This window comes from Vidua chalybeata, chromosome 3 (assembly GCF_026979565.1).
Source record: "Vidua chalybeata isolate OUT-0048 chromosome 3, bVidCha1 merged haplotype, whole genome shotgun sequence".
In the NCBI taxonomy this organism is placed as follows: domain Eukaryota; kingdom Metazoa; phylum Chordata; class Aves; order Passeriformes; family Viduidae; genus Vidua; species Vidua chalybeata.
The window spans coordinates 25,140,714-25,166,348 of NC_071532.1; the positions used below are offsets into that span (position 1 = coordinate 25,140,714).

Here is a 25,635-nt window from a genome sequence, read left to right on the forward strand (position 1 = left end):
TCTGGGATTCATTGCTAAGTGGAGCCAGGGAGTCCTGAGTCCTCAGGGATCCCAGCTGTCTTCTGTTGGACAAGATTGTAGGGGAGTTGGGAAGTAACTTGTAAGTGTTAGGGTATTTTTTTCCCCTTTTCCTGTTTTTTTAAATTTTTTTTTCTTTTTTTTTTTTTTTTTTTCTTTTCTTTTCCTTCTAGCTGCAGGAATTAGGGCTCATGTTGTCCACGCAAGGGAGCAGTTCTGAAACTGCATGCAAGCTGGATGAGTCCTAAAAGCCCTGGGTAGCCACCCAGGCTTAGACAGTCTGGGATATTCGCATTTTGGTGCTCCTTTGATGGCTTTATTGTTTTGTTTTAATTATTAGACTTTTTAAATATTAGTGGCTACTGCAGCATGAAACACACGCATTAGGCTTGTACTTGCCTTGTTGTAAACACCCTGATACTTAATTAGCTTTCATGTTGTATTTAGAGAACAGCAACAACAAATAATGTGCAGTATTTGCCTGGTTCTTAATGTGTTCATATTATTGCAGCGTATGTGTTGTTTCGCTTTTCAGTAATATTTTTCAGTTGGTTCTTTTTGGATGTGTATTTTAGTGGATGTTTAAACTTTGACTTAAAAGTAAGAACTCCTTCAAGGCAGACCTAAGATTGAACATTAATTCCCTGTTTATAAAATATTTGCTGAGCAGGGCAAACCCTTCTCCCAGCTGACTTTCTTCAGTGAATGGGGAGCTTGTTCTCTGTGTGTTGGGTATTGAAAGCTGAGCTCTTTGTGCTAGATATTTTAAGAAACTGTTGATGCTTAGATCTAATCTATTACATTATACTGTGCTTTTAGACCAGAAAGTGAATGTGTTTTCATGTGTGTGGTTGGGCAGTACATATGTAGCAACTCTGAAAAATAGTGTTGCATAACTATAAATACAGTGTAGGATACTTTCAGCCTGCATTCTTGCTTTACTGTGTTTTGAAGGCAGTGGCTGTCATGGTTAGAAATGTTGCAAGAGGAGTGTCTTGGCATTGGGCAGATTCACATTTATATCTGATCATAAGGAAATAATACTAATTTTATGCTCTGGGGCTTAGTCACATGTGCTAACATATTGCTTTCCTGATGGGAGCTATTTCTACATTCATTTCTGGTAGAACAAATACTTTTGGAGTAATCTAGCCTTTTTTATTGGGCCTTTTTAAATGGAAGCAAGGATTGCATTCTGAGGTTCTGCTCTACTACTAGAGTAGTAGAGCATACATCATTTACACAAATTGAGAGAGCTTCCTCTCTGGTCTTAGATAGTCCAGGTTGAATCCTTCCATGCAGGTGTGGTAGCAGAAGCATTTACATTTGGGTAAAAGTACTTTGGATCTCCTTTTCTTGTCCACCTGAGCATGTGTGCTGTTGGAGACATTGGCTGAGCCTGTATGTTGGATAAGCAATGTGGATGGCTTTTACCATGGCTGACAGCCATAAATGATTCAGATTTTAAAGAAACAATTACACAGCTGGCTACAATGTAGCAATTTTATTGTCTATGCTTGTGATTTTTATTATGTTAGGGTTTTCCCTAAACTTTGAAGATCTTGGAATGAGGTAATGATATGAATTTCAGTCTGGGATTTTTTTACATGTTCAGAACAAATCTCAGACTAGATTAGTAAAGGGCCAGTAAAGAAGGGCATGAAAGGTATGATTCCAAATATTTTATAGTTTTCAAAAACCAGAAGGAAAAAAACCCCTAGTTTTACCAAAGAAAGAAATATCATTCTTCAATAATAGTATGGCTTTGAGGGGTCACAGAATCTCTCAAGTTGGAAGGGGCCCGTAACAATCACTGAGCCCAACTCCCTGCTCCTGTTAGAACTACCTAAAACTAAATAATGTGATTTAAAGCATCATTCAGATGCTCCTTGAACACCATCAGGCTGGTACTGTAGTCAGTTCCCTGAGAGCCTGTTCTAGTGACTGACTACCCTACAGGTGAAGAATCTTTTCCTCATATCCAATTTGAACTTGGAATCACAGAAGAATCATGGAATAATTTGGGTTAGAAGTGACCTTTAGAGGTCATATCTAGTCCAACCCACCTGCAGTGAGCAGGGACTAGGTGAGGGTTCCCAGAGCTCCATCCAGCCTGATCTTAAGTGTTTCCAGGGATGGGACAGCCATTGCCTCTCTGGGCAACCTCTTCCAGGCCCTCACCACCTCCCACTGTAAATAATTTCTTCATTATATCTAGACTAAATCTACCCTCATTTAGTTTAAAAACATTACCCCTTGTCTTATCATAGCAAGCCCTGCTTTGTCCCTGTTCTACAATCCCAGTTGTAAGTCCTTCCCCTAAGGCAGCTTCATCTCATTTCCTTGTGTCCTATTCCTGGTCACCAGAGGAAGTGATTGTTTATAATTAGGATACGGCTGCAAACTACGGTGTTAAAAATGTGTCTTGATTACATAGACTGCCAGGATTGAACCTTAATTCCAGAAGGAAGAGCTGAGGGTCCATGAGGCTGAACCTAGTACTTGAGACATTTTATAAACCCTAAAGAGAAGGAAATATATTAAGCATTTTGAAACTTGCTTTGAAGGTCTAACCAGCTTCTCTTGCAGGAAAAAAAAAGTTCTTTTGCCTTTCTGCATGGAAACAAAACCAATTTGAGTGGCCTATATATTTATTTTGTGATATCTGACAGCTGAAATGGTGCTGAGGCTAGAAATCTGGGCTTCTGCTTTCATCAGTGAAGAGCTTGCTTTATGTATGGAGCTCTGTTTGGATGAGTCACATGGACTGCTTTTTGTTTCTCAGCCTCTGAGGAAGCTGTCCTCACCGCTGCTTAGTGATAAGCACTTTTGTTAGGAGGATCACTGTGATAACCTGGAGTTGTCTTCTATTTAAATCCAGCTTTCCTTGCTCCTTGGCTTTCTCCTGTTAGATTTCCCAGTGCCACATAGACACATGGTTGCATATCTGTAGCTGTACTGCTAGCAGTACCCATTCCATGTGTGTGTGTATTTATAGAAAATCTGTTGAAGATCTACTTGTATGATCTGGACATGTCCCTTTGTCTCATTTTGTATTAGTAAGCCATCTATCTTAAATAGCGCTGAAAGGAGATTTTTAATCTTGCTGTAATTGGCAGTAGAACCTCAAGAAAACTGTGACTTAACCTACCTTTTGGAATGAAGTGGAGAATTGTGTCCTGCTTTCTTTGAACTGCAGTGTCTTAAGGCAAGAGGATGAGAGTATGGATAGTAAGCTTCTGCTTACATAGCTGGAGGATGTGTCAAAAGTTGTATTTAACAACATGGCCTTGCTGCATCTACTTACACTTGTAACTCTACAGGAAACCTTCACCTAGGTATTTACTCTTGAGGACTGTGTCAGGCCTAAGACAGGATGCAGAGATACAAAAGGCAGAGAAACAAAGAATAGACTTTGATTCATAATGGTTTTATTTCTAAATAGAAATAATATTCTGTAGACTGGAAATTTGAGTCTAATGTTTCCTGACTGGTGGGAGCATGCTGCCATCACCATGATGGACAGGGATTCCCACCCACAAACTGGGAGGTTTCTGTAAACTTAATGAAAAAGTCTCTGCTGCTGGAATGACTGTCAATAGAATAAGTTATGATAGATTTTGCTCCCTGAAGGTTCTTAGTGTACTGTTGTCTCCTTAAACAAGACAGATGCAACTAAAAGCAAATAGAGGGTTTTAGAAAAAAAGATGATAGCTTCAATGTTTTGGTTCAAAGGAGAAAGGATAAAAAAAGTGGAAAAAGGAAAAACATTTGTCATCCCTAGCTGCTTGAGTCATGGAAGTGCCCATCAGCGTTTTTGCATCTCCTCAAAAGAAGATGAAAAGGATAATTCTTCCTCTAGTTTAGAAATTGAGCTGCTCACTGCCTTTGTCATTTAGACTGTTGCAAACTGCTTGGCTGCCCTTTTTTTCCCCTCAGGTGTAGCAGCAATGTGTGTCACTGCAGAGGGAGGTTTCCCACTCATTAGGGAGCGCTGTGCACAGGGTGGCGGTTCTGGTGCACCTCACACACTGGCATGTGCTTTGGCCTTGTCTCCCAGAGTAGTTTAGGGCACTGGTTTGGACAGGTGACTGCATTACCTAGGCTGGGGCTGGTACTCTCCTGTCTGTCTTCCCATATGATGCAGTAACAGGGACTTAGCAGTTTCTCCTCAGGGAAGTGCAGACTGCCAGGGGATGTACTCCTTAAACTCTTCGTGACATACACCAATCCTGCCTCAGTCATGTTGCTGATAAAGCCTTACAGAGTGAGGGTTGCTCGAGACTTCCTGTGCAATCAGTGAGAAGTGGGCATTTTCACAGTGTGATTCAGGATTCCTCTGTTGTGCATCACTTTCTGCAAGTGATTCATTTTCTGTTTCCTACTGTGTGTTTTGAAAAGGGAACTGTGGATCATTGGTCTTCTATTTAGAAGTCCCAGATAGATGTCTGAATTTTTTTCTACAGCATCAGGGAGAGGGTCAAGCCACTAGCAGCAGCAACATGAGAGCAAAGATGTGTGGGTTTTGACTGGGATTTCTATCAGCTTTTTAAATTTTGAGAATTAAATAGGCAGTGGAAATCTTGGTTATGGTAGCACTGCCAGTCTTCATTTAAATTTATTCAATATTGAGGTTTGAACTTGCAGGCTGGAGCAAACTTTTTCCCTTCTCTTGTAGCTGAGACACAGATCATGAAAACTTAGTTCTAAACTTACCTTTTGCAGTGATCTGAATAATCTTAATTTTTTTGCCTTACTGGCAGGGTATAGCACTAAAGGATCTGCAACTGGATGTCAGTACAACCCTCAAGTCTCCAAACGTGTTTAAAAGAAGCATTTGTGTGGAGGCCCTTATGCAGTTGAGAATCTCAACAAGAATTTGGCAGAAATCTCAGTGTCGGAAGATGGCAGATTCCTGTGCAGTGAGATGTTTACTGGTTCACTGTTTTATCTTTGGCAGCTGCTTTTGCACTTGATATCTTCATCTGTTTTTGAAGCTTTTACAAAGAATAATTATTCATTTCATGAAATGGATCTATTTTACCCACCCAACAGGGCACTGATTCACTTATTTCCCTGGCAACATCCCGTTGTTATCAGAGCTGTGTTCACTTTTGCAGGATTGCGTTCACTGGGATGTTACAACTTCCTGGGCCGTGGTTTTATTGCATGATGTACTGAGGTGTGGGGTGACTGTTTTCAATTATTCCTTTGGAAATACCAGGGTCACTGGGGTCTCTGGGAGATGGAAGCAACCTGAGTTTTCTGTTTGCTGCTGGCAGTGATGCTAAGGTTCAACAATCTTTTCGCAGGAATATAAGGTGTTGTGCTGACGACCTATAGATAGGCAGCAACTTCATCGTGTCACATTTCAAGCAGTGTTTTCTTATTGCCAGGACAGATTACTGTAAAAGGCAGTAGCCAATGGACTGGATTTTTAACTCCACACCAGGTAAAATTCCACTAAATCAGTACAGCTTTCTCAGACATTGATTATGTGAGGTTGGGACGCTACATAAAGGTTTAATTGATGGGTTTTTTAAATGAGTTCTATAAATTCATGAACGAGGTTTCACTGCAGGCTCACCAGAGCTTTTTTTTTTTGTTTGTTTGTTTTGTTAAGTTCAGGCTAAGCACACATTCTTTTGTAAGTCTGAACGTGTTCACTTGCTCTTTGAATAAAGTAACACCTGAATATACTTGCATGCTGCTCTGCACCCACAAAGCAATTATTTTGTGATGTTCTGGATGCTTACATAGGTATGCCGGCTGTTCACTGGTATATGTGCTCACTCCGTTCAGCTTTTGCATGAGTGCACAGCAGAACACACTATGTTTAGCCAGAAAAACATGGTGGACTTGAGTAATTCCAGAGTTTAGAGTGGTATGGATGGAGAATCTTTAAAATATATATTGAAAAATAAAATGGGGTTTATGGGGTATATACATTATATTTTATTGTTACAACTGACACGGTGTGGGGAAGAGAATGGAGCAGTGAGAACTCTTCATGGTTTTTTTTGGGTCCAAAGAAAAAGAAATAGTTATGCCTGTACTAAAGCACCATTTAAAAAAAATGTTATCTATTTGTTTTCAGTATTGCATTGTATGAGCTCGAGTATACATTTGTTCTAGTTAACTCACCACATTTTTTTAGCATGATATTCTAACCTGCTTGGCCATTAACCTGGCTGGTTACCAGGAGAATTTTCAAACTGTTGACTCATATTGCTTCCATATGTAGCTTAAACCACCTTTTCCCACAGTAGATAGAGCTTGAGGGTTAGCTGTCTTGTTTTTCAGGGTAGGGAGAAGCATATTTTGAACTGAGTCAACACATACAAATAGAGTAAATATAAGCTGTTATTAACCTTTTGGGGTCCAATCTCATTTTTGCCAAAATCTAGTTCCAATTCAGGAAAGACTAACAGAATTTTTTTTTGTGCTCCTCTTCCCCAGGAGGTTAAGCACTCTTCAGCCTACATAGCCATGGCTTATCTTTGCACTTTTGCATCTTTGTGAGGATGAATCTTTACAGCTGCCTTTTCAGGATTTTTTTTTTTTTTGTCTTATTCCATCTGGAGATCTGGGGACATGAGTTGCTCTGTGTGTGTGGGACCTGCTGTTGTGAGGATGTGACTAACCAGTGACACACAGGCTGCATGCCACGGCACCTCAGTGAGCGCCTGTGTGTAGGTGGGGCCTATATGTGGTTGTAGCTTCTGCTCTTAGTTGGAGCCCATGCTGTGTGTCAGGCACCAAAGGACAGGTGCTGGCTGGGAGAATTGCTTTATTATCCAAAATCCTGCATCAAAGCTGTAGCTGCCTCTGGGACACACAGTTCAGGGTGAGGAGGAAGAGCCCTGGGACCCTATATGGGAATTGGGAAGATTGTGTTTGGAGGAAGGTGAAGGTGGAGGCAGCAGCTGTGGGAGATATTGTGGGTTTGCACTTAAAAAAACCCAACCATGTTGTGAAAAGCAATATGTGGCATTGCTGTATTTCACCTACCAGACTGAGTCTTAATATTTTTTTTTCTTTTTGTGATCAAAAAAGAACACAAAACTAAAAAGAAAAAATAATTTCCTGAGCTGTGACCTTTGGATCTCTGTAGCCAAGTGCAAGTGTTCTGCTCAGTTCAGGCACATAGCTGAGCATGTTTTCAAGCTTAGGCTGAACAACAGACTGAACAATAACACTTTTAGCCTGTGTTTAAAACCCAAATGAAATGGATACATGGCTTTTTTCAAAGACATGGATAACAAACTCTTTGCTCCCAAATTTTTTATTCTACTGTTTCTGTGGAATATTTATACTTGCACTGAATATTTTTTTTCAGTTAGAAAATGAAATGCTAAATACATTAGCTTAGAAATGCTAAAATACAGATTTCTTTGCATTATATGATTTTGTTTTGCTTTACTTTTGCAATCTCACTCCAGCCTTTATAAAGGTGAATTCTATGGTGATGTCACCAGGGTTTGCTGGACTCCAATTGACTCCAATTTGCAGAGACCAAACATAGCCTTTTCTAAATGAAAAGGTTCAGTAGACAAGAGAATATGGCTTCCCTGCTTTTTTGTTTTTTTTTTTTTTTTACTCTAAAAGGCACATCGAAGTTTTGTGCTGTATAATTCTTTAGGTATTTGGATTAACTCTGATAAAATTATAGGTGGTTGTAAGGGAGTTTATTGTGCTTATAAATTGTAGTGGGGCTCCCTGTAATTTGTTATAATTAATTCAATAGTTCAAGAGCAGAAAATCAAGATCAGGTTGTGGCATGTCTTCCTTTCTTGCAAAAGCATGCCATTACTGGCCTTTTTATTTAAAGTTTCACTTTGTGCTTGTGGGTTTATTTGAACTTGGAGTATGCAAAATGCGTAATATGCTCTTAAAAAAAACCCATACAAGTACAGAGGATGGACCTGTTGTGGTTGGGGGGGGGGTCTGTTTAAATATAGAGAAATTGGTGGATACTGTGAAGCTGCATCTGGTGGCTAAGCCTCTCATGGAAGGAGTGCGTGTTTTGGAAGGTTTGTGTCATGTCTGTGGGCTGCAACAGGGCCTGGGTGCATGTCTGTGCTTGTGGTCCATCAGAAATGGCAGGAAAAGAAAACCACTGGCAGAGCACTTCTTTCCTATGCATACTCTCTCTCTGCCAGTGAGAACGCAGAATGTGACGCTGTTGTCTCCTGGCTCATTGCTGAGGGCTTCGCTGGCCATCCCTTGAACTCTGGGCAGCAGAGAGCCACAGCAGTTTGAGATCAAGGCTACACTGGAAGCATGTAATGCTTATATGGGAGAGGTTATAGACCCTGTGTTACTTTCCTAAAAAGTCAATGTCCATTTGTAATACAAACATAGTTTTCTTTAAGTGCCCTATTTTTCTGCAGAAATTTGACATTATTGACTAATTCATGCCAAAATAAAAACCTTATTGCTCTTAAAATACTTTGCATTTACTTCTGAAATCATGTGCCAGCTGTGTAAAGAACTGAAGGAGCTGGAGCTCTGGAATTTTAATTGTCTTTTGGGGAATGCACGCAAAGGAACAACCTTTCAGTAGTCAACTGTTGAAATGGAGGTGGTAAGCAACAACTAAGCAATGCACAATTCTCATCCTGCTGTCTTTAGCTGTGCAAAGGTTTTCCTGTTCTAGTATCCTTGGCCAGGAGCTGACTGTGGAGCTGGCCCTCAACTTCTGGAAGGCATTGGCCTTTGGTAGGAACCTCACTGATCAGCTGTGGTAACTGGCCTTTCACTGTGTGCCTCGGTGCAGCTCACCAAGCAAGCCAGGCATCCAGGCTCTGCGTCATTTGTCCTTATCTCACAACCTGCACATCAAAATATATGGAAAGTGACCATCGCTGTGAAGTTAGTCTGTTGTAGCCAAATCTCCTCTTTTCCCCTTCAACTATAATTTGTTGCTTTTAAAGAGAGAGATTGAGTGATCTGGAAGTAGGTGATAGGAACTGTGTTTTGATCTGTTCTCCTTTTTTTCAGTCAAATGTGTAAATATGATGCTATCCCACCATTGTTCTGTCTCATTAGGAAGGGCAATGACACAAATCTTTCCATGTATTTATTTTGGTTTTAGTGTCAGTCATGTTTTCCATCCAGCTGCTGGAGGAAGCCAGGATGTAGGCAGTTGGATGCTGCTTTTGAGGAGAGCAATTTCTCAGTTACCTGAAGCTAGCCTTGATCTATCCTCTAAGGTTGTTATGATCAAAGAGCTCTTACCCTGGAAGATGTTATGACTCTGTTTTTACTATTGGCATTGACAGTTTGAGCTTCTGAAGGAATTTCCTCCTGCATATGTGACAAAAGCTCTTTCGTCTCCTTTGCTCTCTTTTTCTGGCAAGTCTGCTGATGTTCCTGAAGGTCTGTGGCAGGGTGTGGTAGACTCATTCTCAATAATACCCTTCCAAAAATATTACCCTTCTATTATTGGAAACACTGTCATTGCTTTTTATGTTCTAACATAAATCCCAGATAAATGGCTGTTGTCTAATACTGTGAAACACCAGACTTTTGCTGGGAGAGATGTTGATGAAATTCCAAAGGAGTGAACTAGAGATGTTCCATTTATCAACACCATCTAAGTTTTAAAGTGGCAAAGACGAGGCATTAGCTCTGTGTTACTGAAAATGACATAATGGATCTATGTATCTCTCTTTTTTTTTTTAAGTGCCTTTAGATTAAGATGTGCTGATTGAATCCTTGCCTCCAGAATGTGTTTCAGCATGCACAGGCTCAGAAATCATAACACCATCTTTGCCAATATACTGATGTTGCATTTGAAAAGACCAGTCTTGTCTGCCTGTCTGCCTTCCTTACCGTATAAAATCCAGTCCAAGTTTGCAAGCCAGATTTGTTGCAGTGTATTGAATGACCCACGTGAAATAAGCAGCATTCAGTAAGTAGTACTCTAGATTGAGACTTGGGAACAAAACCTTAGATCTCCCAAATCTACCTTGGATTCCTGCTCAGGTTTACATGAATAGCTTCACCAACCTCAGATATTCTATGAAATTAGGCTAATGATCATTAGGTTAATGACTAATACATTAAAGCATGTTTTTCTCTGAAAAGCTACCTGTAAGAGTTAAGTAGTAATGCAATTGTCCTAAGTATGTAATAAATAAACAGAATTTACTTTTCAGTCATTATCAGTGAGTTCCTTTGGTTCCCCTGAATAGCCAAGTCATTGGCTCCTCTACCTCAAACAGTGAGAAAATATATCCACAAAATAAAAAATGGGCTTCTATTTCAAATGTAGCATATAGGTATCTGTGGAATCCTGTTTCTAAATAGTATAAAAGCTAAAATCATGGCAGGTTTTAAGGTGTAAGGTGAACAGTAGACACATGAATACCAAAGCTGGTGTTTAAAATAATTTTAGTAAATGATAAAAGACCTCTGTGCTGGAGAAACTGCTTCCCCTGTGGGCAGATTATTGCATAAGTGTACACTGCAACGTCTCTCCTCAGAAATATATTACCATACTAAGATAATCTCAAATGAGCTGACTCGGACTGTTGTTGTGACTCAATAAGACTTTTATTGTGTTCCTAATTTTAGAAGATTGTATTATACTCTAATTGCTTTTTTTTTTTTAAGTTGGAAAAGAGCTGAAGTTCTTGAGCTAAACCACTGGTGGACCAATCTGTTTTTCCTTTGAGTCTTAAAGATTTCTTCTTTTGGAGGCATGAAATGGTAAAGCAGTTCTCTTTTCCTCCAGAGAAGTTAAATTACATAGCTATGCAGTTATCCAATAGATAGGCTTGGTGCCAAAATGGTACCTAATGAGTTATAAAAAAGTTAGTCATGCCAGTAATAGCATCATTAGAAATTATTATAAAGGAGTTGTACCTCTTGGGTAACTAATACATGTTTTGTAGTGCTTTGTTTATTTTCAGATACACTCAAGGTAAATATTTATTGGTATTGAAACTGATGTGTTTATACTGGCTCAAAATTTCCAAATAAACAAACTGATTAAAAAAAAAAAAAAAGAAAAAAAAAAAAAAAAAGAAAAGCTTTTAAAGTGTTTTCTGCTGCATTGGAGGTACAAACCCTCCCTGATATACAGAGAAGGAAAGTAAAACCAGGGAAAAATAACAAAAATCCAGACAGGTCACTGTCACCTTTTTGTATAAAACATACATCTAGATTGTAAATCCCCGGGACAAAAATAATTTTTTGTTCAGTTCCTTTACATATACTAGCAGAGTTTGATGCTGCTTGATTACTAAGGCTAGTTGATCTGATAATACTGAATAATGATTAAGGTAAGGAAGTATTTGCCTTGTGGTTCTTTGTGGAAGTCACTAGTAAGAAAATCCTGAAGATGCAGTGCAATTACTCTGCAAACCTAACCCATATTCTTACTTTTGTAAACAATCTTTTAATTTCTCTGCAAAAACCTCACTTCTTGTATTGTCAGGCCAGGTTCTGTGTAGCTTGTGATATATGAAATGTTGGTTGTTGAGGAGAATAGAAATCAGTGAAATTGAGTTATTTTCTATGTGTATCAAATAGCAACAGGGATTTTACATCAGGCAAACAGTGGTGATGGAAGGGTGCAATGAATTCAGTGACATATACAAACACCCATGTTCTTTTTTGAAGTGACAGGAGAGCAAATGTGAACCCTGGTCCTGGGGGAGGTCCATGCAGAATTGTTTAAGCAAATGGGGTTTCCCTACATTTATGCAGCTGTAGCAGAGTTTGAATCTGGGTGTTGCAATTAAATTTTAAAATAGTACCCTTAGATCCTGCTCACTAATACTATCGGGTTTTGGTGGGCTTTTTTTCCTTTAATGGTATGGATTGCCAAAATACAGATTCTGGAGTTGAGATGTTGTCTCATAGTCATCCAGTTGCAGCTTCTTTACTCTATAAAAATATGCTTTTTGATGCCATACATGCAAATATACTTCCAGTGTTTTGTGTGTTGGCTAAATAGAGTTGTGGGAAATGATATCCTTATAATGATGGCTTTGTTCAGACTTGTTGTCCACTCCCATTCCCCTTGGAATTAGCTACAGGCTGGCAAACTGCAGTAGCCTTTATTATATTAAATACATAATGGCTCTGCTAGTAAAGTTTAACCCAAAGAGAGCAATGAAGGTGAGAGATTTCAGCTCTAGGCTGACTCTGGTGGTGTCTTTGCTGCCCTGCACTCCTCTGGTATGCCAGAATGGCTTTGTGATTAAAGCTTTGTAAATTTTAATTTTGAATTTTTTGTCTTTTATTATTTGGGGGTCCAGATTGCAAACTTCTCTTTTGTTCACTTTCCATATGCTTTCCCAACTAAACCACTTAATAGAAGGCTTCTGAAATGCATGTTTTTATCTGCTGTCCTGGAACAACTTTCCTCAGTGAATCTATAACTCAAACATTTTTAAAATATTTGATTTCCCTCAAATTATAGATCTACTTTTGCAATCCAAGTGAACAAAGAGCAGTTTCTGTTAGCATAGTGGTATAATAACAGCATTTAATTTAATTTCAGATGGAGGAACCTCAAATCCCTGACAGAACATGGGCCAATTGCTTCTCTCTGTTGGCTGGGCAGGGAGCCTGACCGCAGTTTTGCAGCATGGCTGAGCCATGAATCTGTGGCTGGTGGAGTTATTAGAGCCTTCTAATGGAGCTTCCTCCAGGGTATCCTCCTCCTCTGCCTTGACACTGGAATTAGCCACCCCAGTCCATGCCTGGGGACAGGTGTCCCAGTCCATGCTTGATTTGGACACCTTGGAAAGACATATCGGGGACTCTTTAGGTGGATGTCACTTGTCACTGTCAGTCCAGGGTTAAAGGGGAAGCAGGTACCAACCACAGGTTTCTGCCTCAATCTTCTTCAGATTATCTTGGCAATTCCACTGAAACAGGTGGCAGAGCCACAGCAGATTGCATTTCAGTGAGTTTGCCTGTGAGAAGTGACATCTTTCCCCACGAGATTTTTTTCCTGACAGATACACTAGTTAATGTCAGAGCTCTAATTATGTACATCCCTTAAACTCTTACTGCATGTCAATCTACAATATATAATAAAACCTAAAGTCACTAGATGGTCTTAAAGGTCCATTCCAACCCAACTCATTCTGTGATTCCATAATGTTATAGAATATTCCTAATAAGATTTTTAAATGTGACCCCTTCCTGATGATCAAGTGAAACAGCTGTAAATAGACATCGTTCTCAGATTGTGGGTGCTATCTGCTGTCTTTGTGAATGTGTAATTGGGTGAGTGAGTGTGAGTGTGTAATAGTGAGTGTGTAACAGTGTGTGTGAGTGCTCCTTATTTGCCCTGACATTTCTAACATCTGTCTAGGGTTGTACTTTTTTTTTTTTTTTTTTTTTTTTTTTTTTAATTTTGGCAACTATAGGTCAAAGACAGTGTTGGGGGAAAACTGTGGAGAGAGCTCTTGAGAATTCCACATTGTTCAAGGCAGATGCTAAGCAATGTTTCCTCCTTGCTTACATCGTATTCCGATGGCAAGTCAAATGGCAACTCAAACCCCACAGCAATGTTTCTTTTGAAAGCCTAGGTCATAATATTTGATACTACAGTAACTGCATTGGCACTGTATTTTGTAGATGCTTACTTAAGTAATCCTTCCTGTGATTTGTCTGTAGTTGTGTGGACACTGTGCTTGAAATCATGGCTCCTCTACAGTGATATTCTTGACTTTTGTACAGCTGGGATGTTACTATAAGATTTGACATTGGTTCGAGTCTCATTTAGCCTCTTAATACTGTGTTTGTTTAACAATAGCCTAATTTTTATGGCAGATACGGATTTTATTCTCCTTGTTAGACTAGAATACATAACTTGTGTGTATATGTAGCATGGACCCAAATAGCTGCTTTTGAGATTACAAGTCTTAAAGACCAAATTCATCAAACATTTGCTCACCTACATAGTTGATAAAGCAGCTTATGTCAAGCTTCTATGAAAGCATGCATGTTTTCAGAATTGGGATTTAGTCACTGCAAAGGAGTGGGAAGAAGCTGGTTTGTCTCTTGGACCAAGCGAGTGTGAATCCTGGGGCTGAGGCACAGGGCCCAAGCTGAGAAGCCGTGTCCTTTTCAGCTTGCCTCTCTCAATCAAATTTCAAAATCCCCTCAAGTTTTAATCTTTATTAGGCTGTCTGAAAGCCAAATCTGAGCATTTTAAATGAGATTATATTTTTCTTATACCTCAAACAGTAATATTCGCAAGCATAGTTAAGGCAGCACAGTTCGTGTTCTGTGGGTGATGTTGCAGTGGTTCTCCCTTCTGCTGGGATTGGGAAGGGGACTTACAGTCTAAAGCAAGGCCAGAGCAGCTTCTTTGTCAAGAGGTTCAGAGGTAAGGTCAGATGTGGTTATAGCTGAGTACAGTTAGGAGTTTGCTGCCCACAGACTTTGATTGCTCTTCACTGTCTGCCTTGCAGAGCTTGCAGTCTCTGGGACTGGCTGGTGTGCTTACCAATTCTTTCTATCCCAGTTTATCTCAAGCAATTATTTCTTAAATCCATGGCATTTTAAGTGGATGCTCTTCACTTTCAGTTTCAGGGGGCGAGCAGGCATGCAGCTGAAGGGTGCAGTAACCTCTGTGCTGCTGTGTCTGCTCACAGCCTGAAAAAGCCCATTTGTTGGGTTTTGAGGTTCTTAATTTGGATCACCCAGGTGTACACAGGGGTTGGAAGCATGAGGCTGAATGCACACATGGACTGTGCTAGAAGCTGTGTTTGCTTGGTTTGTGTGTCTTAGTCATCCTTCTTACACATGAAAAATGACAGTTAAAAAACCTTTTATAGGGGCCATAGTTTAAGGTAAATCAGCAGACCAAAGTGTATGGCTAAAATTCTATTTCTTCAATAAAAATGGTGACAATGGAGCAAAACCAGTATAAACAATATGGAAAAGCCCCTTTTTGCATTGCGGATTGCATGGTCTCTATAAACTTTACAAAAGAATGATCTTAACAGATGCCCCTCTTCTATGTGGTCTGGGGAACCCAAACTAGAACCTTGTATTTTCCCTTTCATTCATCTGGAAGCACTGCACAGGTAGGGATTGTATTGGTTTGTTATGGTAATGTGGAGCTTCTGAAGCCGGTACAGACCTGCTGTTCAACAGCCCGGCCTGTTTGGGGTGATTTTTTTTCCTTCCTTTCCACAATCTTTTTTTTTCCCTGTAAGAAATGTGCAAGCATAGAGATATTATAATTTGTGCCTTTTTTTTTTTTTTTTTTTTTTCTTTTTTTGTAGATATCAGTATTACCTACAGGTGAAAAAGGATGTTCTTGATGGGCGATTGATATCCTCATTCGAGCAGGGAATTCGACTGGCTGGTCTGGCAGTGCAAGGTAGGATGATGTGACCCCATGGCCTTTGTCCAGGAATGGCTCTTTTGCTTTGTCCTTCATCTTGACTGGGCACTGAGGCCTTGTATGACTCCTGCTCACAGCAGCTGGGTTTCTAATTGATTCCAAAATGCATGGGTGGACTGCCATGGATGAAACACTCACAGCCTCAGGGTGGGAATGAGGGACCACATCACAGTGCTCAACTTTCCTATTTCTAAAATTCATGCAAGCAAATCTCAACAAAACTCCAGTTCTTCCAGCCCTGACTACGGAGTACTTTGCAGTAATGAATTTGCTTCACGTTCTCTGGTTTCAAATGCAAATTACATCAAAAAACACGGCAGCAGCTTTAATTTTGCCTTTAATTAAAATCTCATTTTGCTGTATAGTGCTATATGAAGTATGAAAGAACACATGACCATAATTGTTATGTGAGTTATAAGTTAATAATAAACTACTTCTTACAATATGATTTTTAATCTGAGACTCCTAAGGACATCAATAAAAGTAGGATCATTAAATATGTATGTGCAGAGGAAGAAGCCCTGTATTTGGATAAAGTATGTTTCAGTCTATCCACAACTGACTATGAGAACTTGAGGCAGAGTTTCAGCAATGATGTTCTCTGCATGCTCTCTGATGAGTGGGAAGGGGGAAGTAGATACATAAATAGCAAACATGAGCATCTGATTCTTGACAATTAAAGGTTCAACGGGGAGAAATGCTTATATGGTGTTTTTTTAGAGCAGTAGAAATGCTGTGTTTGTATCTTATATCTTTGCCAAAAATTGAAGGGAAAATGTTTCTTGTCAAATATGTGCATAAGATTCCATAATGAATCTTTTAATTTAGGTAAATGAAGATTTTCCAGTATGTAAGTTAGGTCTGAATAGATGCTTAATATGTTTGACTGTATTTTTGGAGCTTTTTCCTAATTTTGAGAGTGAGTCGATCCTCCTGTTCCTGACCTTGTATTACTTCCTTTGTCCTTTGCATGTGATGCAACCAAAGGTATTTGAAATACTTACTTCTTTTAAACTTGCAGACTCTGTTTCATGCCCATTTTGATTCCTTTCTGTTTATGTTAAAACATAACTCTGAGGTAGAAACAAAATGAAACTGCATTTTTGGCATCCTGCAATATGTGAGATTGTCTAGTAGCTTTGAAAGAATGTTTAGATAAAATGATTTATGGTGGGGATTTCCAGCTCCTGTAATATGAGAATCTTGTAGATGGCGTTTGATCCTGTTCAATTAATATAAAATAAAAACCTCCTGGCAAGATACTCTTTTGATATAAGCTGTTGTATATTTAACAGATAGATAAATATAGGCATTGTTTGGGGTTTTTTAATGTAGTTTAGCCTTTAAGTAAGCATTTCCAAAACTCCACAGTCCTAAGGACATTTAGACAAGAATCCTCAGCCTGACAAATGAGTGAATGTGAGCATGGAGATGAGCATCTTTTGGAGAGATGTAGAAGAAGCAGAGAAGTGAGTAGAAAGGTGTGGGCCAGTCAGTTAAACCAACACAGTGCCTGCACTGCTAGGTTGGCTGCAGAAGGATAAACCTTCCCCCATGCTGCTTATTGACAAATTTTAATTAAATTGACTACTGTATTTTAGCCTTTATAGGCTGTAAAATTAATCTTTTGTTCAACTGTGTAGAATTGTAGCAGAGTCAGGTCAAATTTTCTTTATTTTTGCCTGGTCAGTGCTGGAAATGGTGGAGAAGCAAAAGCGTGCATGATTTTTAAAGGGGCTGAGCAATCCCAGCATTTTTTTAATGGGGGTATGAGTTCAAGAATGCTGCAGAAAAACAAACTCTCGCACTCCTGATGGTTAAGCATTGCAAATAGTCATTATATTAGGGATCAAAAGAAAGAAATTACTTGTTGGCTGTCACTTGATCTCTGGTAATAACACAATTATTTTAGACCTCCATGTTAAAAGCTAAAGTGCAAGCAAAAGTCTTTGTGCTGGGCTGTGGCTTCAGAGAGAACTTGCCCACTTGAAATTAAGCATCTGTGCAAAGGTTGAGTGTGGTCTTGACATGTGTGGAAAGTGCCAAAATGAGTAATTGTGTTGTTTTTTTTTCCAGCGGATTTTGGGGACTATAATCAGTTTGAATCTCATGACTTCCTGCGAGAATATGTCTTGTTTCCTATGGTAAGTTCCTTATCCCTCTCTTTTGTGGTCTTTTGTGAATAATTTCTCCATGAGTCAGAGGTGGCTTTGTTGATAACAGAGTAAAAGCACCAGCACTGGACTAGTGAAAGCAAAATTTTCTCCCCAAAACTTGATTGCAACTGAATTATTCTATGCTGTGGAATGTCAGCCCATTTTCAGTTCTTGTTGAACCTCCACAAGGAACTGGTGCCCACAGAAGAAACAGACATCTTTGAATCATAAAAGAATTTGTAGCTGTTGTAGAAGGTGTATATTAACAGTATTGTGTTACTAAAAACATAGCATATCAAGGGGATATAAGGGCTGCTGCTGTAGTAAATGTTGTGTCACAGGACAAACCATGCAGCCATTCCTGAAGAGAATGTGGATTTACATCAGCTGACTGTTGCACTCAAGTGAAGCCTGAATCAGGTCTTCTTAAAATGTTCTCCAAGGAACATTTGCTGTAAATTTAGTTTACACTTGGAAACAAGCAAATAACTTGAATGCTTAGGGAAGGAGCTTAGATCACTAATGATGCTGGAAATTTGGTGACAAAACAGACTTGCAGTCTGTGACATTGAGATTCTCTGTGAGGATTAATTAATAAGAAAAAAAACCAAAACAAATGCCTGTTGAAGCTAAGGCTGGCTTTGTCTTAGATGGAGAAGTCCATCAGCATGAGTATTTAGTGTAATCTTCATATATATAAAAGATCATGGAATTCTTTCCAACTGGAAAAAATATCTGGAAGCAGGGTGGGGTTCCCATGCCCTGAGTGTAGCTGCCTGGAAGTTAAGGCATCTGGTTTCCCTCTGCAATTAGTGGAGCAGTAGAGGGAGAATGATTCATCTCCCTGTAATTTGAAGGCTTGAGAAGCATTTCATCCCACTTACCCATGCTCTTTGTACAGGAACTGCAGTGGACAGTTCGTCTTAACTCCGTAAAGGTGACATCTGCCTGGTTTTTTGAAGTGAAAGTGCAATTTTGAGCCACCAGAAAGTTCAATATTATCTGAAAAAATCAGAAGGAAGAAGGAATGTACAGAGATCTGAATATGCTTTGTGTAGAATATACATGTAAAATGTGGCTTCAATATTAACCTTTCACTAATAAACTGCTGTTATCTTCTCTATGGAGCAGAATTTCTTTGGTTAGCCATCTTATCTATTGATAAGTAATTGATGATCTTGTGTATAGTTGATGGCTTATGAAGTCATGTATGGTAGCCTAAATGGGAAAGAAGATGGCTGAAAAAATATATGAAGAAAAGTGTTGTTGTCAGGGTGTCATTTTGTAAATGAACTTCTGCAAAGTTCTTTCAATACAAAATTAATCATAGAGTGGTTTGGGTTGGAAGGGACCTTAAGGATCATACAGTTTCAAGCCCCCTGCTGTGAGAAGAGACACCTACCACTAGACCAGGTTGCTCAATGCCCCATCCAACCTGGCCTTGAACACTGCCAGGGATATACTGGTACTATTTTTCTATTCAGAATAAAACTAGGGGAGGTTTTAGGTCTCTACATGAACTTTCAGGTGGTTAATTTCTCTGTGTTTCAGCAATTTACTCTTTGGGCCCATCTCTTAGAATATGTTTTTGTGTCAGCTGCCTCCATGGTGGTGTGGTCAGCTCCCTTCTATTTTGCATATTTACCATTGCTTTGTGGTATTCTGCCTTTCATCCATGCAACTTTTGCTAAATTTAAGAAGATCAGCAGAGCGTCTGCTTCCTACACCTTCAGAATCTTACTCTTAAATCAACTATTTTTGTTGACATTTCTTTAACTACTTCTCTTTGCTCTTCTGGGGAGGATGGATAACCTAATAGTAAATATCTTACTGCAAGTTCAGTGAAAGTGGCTAAGTGCTGCAGATACAAACGAGTCTCTAAGCAAGTTGGAGGATTTGGAGTGAATTTGGGGCATAGAAAAAGCCTCAAAGGAGAACATTGCTATAAATTCATTAGTGAAGTGAGCTTGTGGATGAGGGAGGGGCATCTGCATTCGTGCTGTTTGATCTTGTGAGGCTACAGTGTGTGTCAAATGGCATTTCTTCAGCAGTGAAAAGAACAAAGTTATGTACACAGTACACCCCACAGGTGTGTGGCTGTGCATAGGCATGTACCATGCCATTTTTCATTAGCACGCTACCACTTTCACATTTTTTTGTGGCAGAAGCAAATATCAGAGGTGAGGGCCCCACTGAGCAAGAAGCAGTGTATTTAAGTACATTACATGCAGCCTTAAGGCTTTTTAAAATAAAAGTAAGAACTTTGAGGTTTTGCAAGAAAGTTTTTCAGCTTCCTTTTTTTGGCCTTGCATTTATGAGTAGACTTCCTTTATTAACTTGCTCCCAATTATTTCAGAATTGTTTCTACCGCATGTTATTAAATTTGGAGAGTATAAAAATTTCTGCTCAGAAATGTGTTGCAAGCATAAAGTAGGTTTTAATGCAACTTCGAAGAAGTAGCAAAACTTTCAACCCCTTTAACATGAGGAAGGGAGTACCTGTATGTTGCAGGACAAAAAATATTCATTAATTAATTTTCCATGGTCTATGTATTATTTTGGACTGTTTTTAAAAGGTATATATTATTTTGTAGGTTTCCAAATTTTTTAAGGACTTGTTCAGTCTTATCCAGGAAAAGCTCCTTTATCTGTGCTCTGTATTCTGTTCTCTATTTTGGAGTAATAAGGACCTTACCCCTATTTTTAACAGTATCTCTTTACCCTCTCAAAAGAAGGTAAAAAAAAATTGGAGTTTTGTGTTCTTCTCAAATAATTTCAGCATCCCATGCTTTGAATTTTCAATGCAGTCAGTGATAGGTTCTCTGTCTGTAACTACAAGTCTTGAACTGTCTGCTGTCATAATTTCTGTCTGCCATTTTATCCTCTCTCTTTGGTTGACTAGTTTTTGATGCTGCTTCATGTTCTTACAGGATTGGACCCAGGATGAAGCTGTCCTGGAGGACCTGACTCAGAAGGTTGCTCAGGAGCACCGAAATCACAGGTGAGCTTGACATGATAAAGTTTGTGCTATTTTTTTTTTAAATTTTGTCATCGTTCTAGTACTTCCCTGCCTCCCTATGCATTCCTGGCAGTGTTTAACTAGCTTATCTTCATGTTGCTATTATGCTTTGTGTCACTGGATTTTTAATTAGTCCATCACAGAAGATTATCTGCCTCTTGTAAACACAAAATGGCTGAGGAACTTAATCCCAAATAAACAAGCATTTACACCCTTAAGTTTAATGAGCATGTGTAACACTACTTGTGCTATGCAGTAGACTCCTTTCTTTTTTTGATTTCATTTAAATCCAGATGATGAAAGACCCTGTGACTTGATCGGTGGCGATCCAAGGGCCTCTTTCAAGAGGAGGGGGATACAAATGCTCTCAATATAATGGAAATTAAAATAACAGGAATTGGGTTTGAAGTCTCAAGGAGAAGACACAATATGGTGTTACTAGTTAATGAGCTAGGAGTGTGAGCATTAGTGCTTCAGTAAAAAAACCTTCTTTGTGAGCAAGCGTCTTTCATGTTGTCCAGGTGTTCCTGTGGTGGAAGTGTTCAAACCTCTAGAGTGCTGTTATGGGAAAAATGGCAGTGCCCACTTGTCATATGCAATAGGAATGTTATGTGAAGGATGCTGCATTCCCCATTACATGAGAGAAAGTGGTTGTAAAAGGACAAATACCAGTCTGTGAGTCTAAGGCCGTTCTCAGTTTTGAGTTTCAGTGCAAGCCTGGGCCTTTGATGCAACCAAAGGAATAGCTTCCAAGCCGGCCATGAACAGGCCTGGTTCTGTTCTCTCCCTGCCATAGGCTGCTTGTGTGATCTTGGTTAACTCACAGACTTGAAAGGAAAGATTTCCCACCTGCTGTGCTCTATAGTGCTATTTCTGCAACACAAAGAGCAAATACTTCCCCTCACTTCAGTAGGTAGATCGTATTCCACCTCCCTTCTCCCAGGTATTTGTCTGGTTCCTGTATTTCCTGTATTTGTTTGTAAGCTGTAGTAAGGAGGAGTAAAGAGGAGAAAAATTAATAGTGGCCTTTTTTTGGAGCAACCTGCGATTCTGACCTGCTTTTGAGAATTGAAGTCTGTTTGAATTCCTGAGCTGTGACAGGAGCGTGTGTAGACATGTGTGTAAAAGTTTTCAGCTGGTTTGTTCTCTCTTATGAAAGAGAATCTGTTCAACTTTTGGATTTAGTGCCTGTGTTTTTGAACAGCCAACTTGAAAATGTAGGTCTTTCCTTTTAAGTCATTTTAGGAAGCTCCAGTGGTCTTGTATAATATTCAGGCAGATTAGCACCCCTGTGGTTCAAGTTGTCCATCCAAAACTATCCACAACCTGATGGTTTAATAAAGCCCAGAGAAGATGTGTTTGGAAGAAGCTGAGTAATGTGATCAGTTCTGTTTGTTCCTCCTGTCATTTGAACTGTGCTTTGTACCTTAGCTTAATGACATTTAGTAAAATTTCCCCCCTTGCTGAAAATGATCCTAATGTTGAAAGTTACCTTTGTGTTGTACATTTCTAGGCAGTGTTTCCAAAGTGTCTTCTCAAGTGGTTTGTGAAACTCACATTTTTTTTGCCAGTATTTGTGTGTGTGTGTGTAATATTGACCTATTCGCTGCCTTTTGTTAATCTAATTGCAGTGGCATTACTGCAGCAGAGGCTGAGCTAATGTACATCAATGAAGTGGAACGTCTGGATGGGTTTGGACAGGAAATTTTCCCTGTGAAGGTATGTTAGTGTATATTATAAAGGAACCTCTGAATCAAACGATGCAGAACTCCTGCAGCAACCTTTGGTCTGCATGCAAGTCATGTTTGTCCAAAAGAGAAGGACTTGTTTAACTGCTCCAGAGGGCGAAATGACTGCTGGTAGTTTGAATGGACGTTGCAACATGAGGGTTACTTGGGCCTATAGTGCTGCTTCTCTTCCATGAAAATCCTTGCTACAGAAGAGGTTGCTATATTCTCTTCAGAATAAGAGATACTCCCTTTTTGTTTCTTTCATGTGCTGTCTATGGGAGAGTGGCTAGGGCAAATGAATCTCAGCTCTGGTCTTCTTTAACAGGATAGGAAAATGAGACCTTTTCGTGTCTTTCTAAGTTGCTAATTACCAAGCATTAACTTCACTTTTCCTTAGTTTCCTATATGTGCACACAGGTCCTCCACGTATTTTTAATTAGGGGGAATTTCTGGGATTATTTTGCATTTGCAGTCACTTTCCCTTCACTGGAAGTCCCATCCTGCCATGGATTGTCTGGATGTGTGGCCTTATGGAGCACATGCTGCCATGATAAAGTTGTGTTGAGGAACTTAAAACTGCTGTTCCCAACATGACCCATTTCTTTTTGCTAACCTACCCAACCACCATAAGTGGTGGATTGTGAGTGGTTTTCCTGCTAGTTAAAGATAACTTGGAATTTAAAAACAAACCCAGATGCACACCAAACAAAACAAACTTCCTGCTGAAGTTAAAATTGATCCTTTGGTGCCAATCTCAGAATTGACCTGAAGGGGAGGAGCTGAATGGCAAAAAACTTTCAACCCGCCAAAAAAATTTTGGAATGTTTATTGCCAATGAACTAAATGAAAGCTTTTCTCAAATTCATTTGGAATAATGCTGAACACTACTGCAAAAGATTTCTGTGTTGAAAGTCTCATTAGATACTATTGCATGTGTCTGTAAGGTAAGTATGAGCAGTGGACTGGGCGCTCTGCAAAATGGCAGGAAGGTGTTAGGTTTGCATCAAGGAGCAGCATGCTGGCCGTGGACACAAACAGAACTGCATTCAAAGGGGAAAACAAAATGTTTCTCCTTTTTTCCTGGTAGAAAATGTTATTAGAATTACATGTCTTTCTTTCCATGTGGGTATTTGTGTGTATACACACACACATGTAGATATAGGTACTTACATATCTGTATGTATGTAAAAAAAAATACATACATTTCCCCCCACATATTCCCAATCATTTTGCCTTGTAAAACTCCCTCTGGCACAGGGCAGAAGAATGTGTTGTCCTCTAACCAGACTAGACTGCTGACTCTCAGCTTGTGGATGAATTGCTAGCCATGGTTTGTTTGCAAGAGGACTAGCACTCAGTAGTTAAACAGGTGCAGAGACTCCATCGTTGCCTTCTGAGGATCAAGCACAGCAATGCCAGGAGAACAGCTCTAACCTGGTCTATTGAAATGCAGGGGCATGTGATGGTTTGTACAGTGTGCAGGCATAGTGCGTTAACTTCTCTCGTATCCTTTCCTCTTGCCATGCTTTCTAACCACACTTGTGTTGTTAGTGTGATTTCTGTTTACCACTTTAAAGTGTGAATCAATTATTATATATGCAGCTGAGGGGGAACTGTTCTTGCTTGTTGATAAATGTAGAAAATGTACTGTTGACTCTTTGTCAACAGTATTAAGCATTTGCAGCCAAAAAAAAAAAAGGAAAAGGTTTTTTAAGAAAACTGATTGCAAAATGGATCAGGAGTGTGTGGTTTTCAAACGGGAGCCTACGAGGAGACATGGGTAGGTGCAAAAGCAATAGGACTTCTTAGATTGCACTGGCTTTGCATTGTTTTTATGTGGTGTGTGCAGCTGAATATTTAACCCAACATCTGGAAATCAATGGAGGATGTATCTGCATAGAGATGGAAGTACTTTTTGGGGTGACATGCTGTGAACTTCTACATGGAGTACTTAAAGGAGGAAGTGTGAAGGGTAGAGCTTTTGAGAGGGATTCCATCTCCAGGTGTGGTGTTCTGAAATCTGTGCATGTTTTAACAGGTGTCTGGAGAAATACCATGACTGTGAAAGAGAACTATTGCTTTTGGTATTCCTACAGGCTCTAGATAGCTGTAATCACCAATACAGGGGGTATGGGATATTATACAATGAATGCCAGGTTTTGGTCTGCATGGTGTTTGAGAGAGGATAACTTAGAGCTCATTTATCCTTCTTCTGTTCTCACTAATCAGCACGATGAATCAACTTAAGTGCTAACTGCTCTTAAATAATGAAAATCAGAGTCCAGTCAAGCAGCAAAATATAGGTTAGTCTTGCATCCATACTGAAGGGCTTCTCTTTGGTACTTCAGCATGCATTCCTATAAATCTATTGACCAGTTTATATATTAAATTACATTTATTATCCTTTCTATGCAGGATAACCATGGAAATGACATACACCTTGGTATTTTCTTCATGGGCATCTTCATAAAAAACAGAATTGGAAGGACAACTGTGATTTATAGGTAAAAGTAGGGTCTTTTGTATTTAAAATGAGTTTCTTTCCAGAGCTGTGTGTATGGGATTTTTTCTTGACTTGCATATGTGACTGTAACAGTGCCAATCCTCTAAGGAGTAGTAACCTTGCTGTTTTCAGGATTGGTCTCTTGGCCCAAAGAGATAAGATAAAGAACAACTTCTGATGTCTGTGAATGGGTTGGATGGCAAGAAAGTAGTAGTAGCCTGCCATGTATCTTGTTCTAGTTTACAAGGCTTTGATCCCTTTTCTTCTCTTGTCTTTGTCTTCTTCTTTGATGCTTCTGAATGCAAATCTGTTAAACCTCACAGCTGGCAGCCTAAGAGCTCAACACTTCTGAAAATCTGGTTGCCACATTTAGGTGCCCCACTAAAAAAATGTTGAACTTTCTCGTTCTGTGATTTTGAAAATCATGCCTGCGTCACTCTATTGTTTCTACTGCAGTTTATTTTGGTTAGTAAGAATGACTTATCTACTAATTTTCTTTTGTGGGTTTTTTCTGTATGAAAATGTTGCTAGAAATCTCCATGATTCCAGGGAGGATAGTTTCGCTCTTCTTTGCTACTCTTCTAGTAGGTATTTTTATTACTGCTGCTGTTTACTTGAAGTAGATTTTTACTAATCCCTGTGATTAGAGTAGGAATTTTGTGCTGCCTGAAAGTTGTAGTTTCTGAGATGTGCTGATTTTCAGTCAGTAGCTAAGGCTTATATCAGACTTCAACTGGAATTTTGGAGGGAGGGTTGCCTTAAAAGAGCTTTCATTAGTCAGTTTAAAAAATGTTAGTGCTCCCTTTTCCCTGTAGCTGATGTTTT

The 25,635-nt window shown here is 39.4% G+C and overlaps 1 protein-coding gene across 1 annotated transcript in view; it reads left to right on the forward strand.

The window, feature by feature from the left end:
• Nucleotides 1–25,635, forward strand: part of PTPN14 (protein tyrosine phosphatase non-receptor type 14) — a 109,928-nt gene that overhangs the window by 53,889 nt on the left and 30,404 nt on the right. The window contains exons 4-8 of the mRNA XM_053937962.1: nt 15,282–15,379; nt 17,480–17,547; nt 20,489–20,559; nt 22,209–22,296; nt 24,723–24,811. Coding sequence (XP_053793937.1) covers nt 15,282–15,379; nt 17,480–17,547; nt 20,489–20,559; nt 22,209–22,296; nt 24,723–24,811 — 414 coding nt within the window. The remainder of the gene's footprint in view (nt 1–15,281; nt 15,380–17,479; nt 17,548–20,488; nt 20,560–22,208; nt 22,297–24,722; nt 24,812–25,635) is intronic.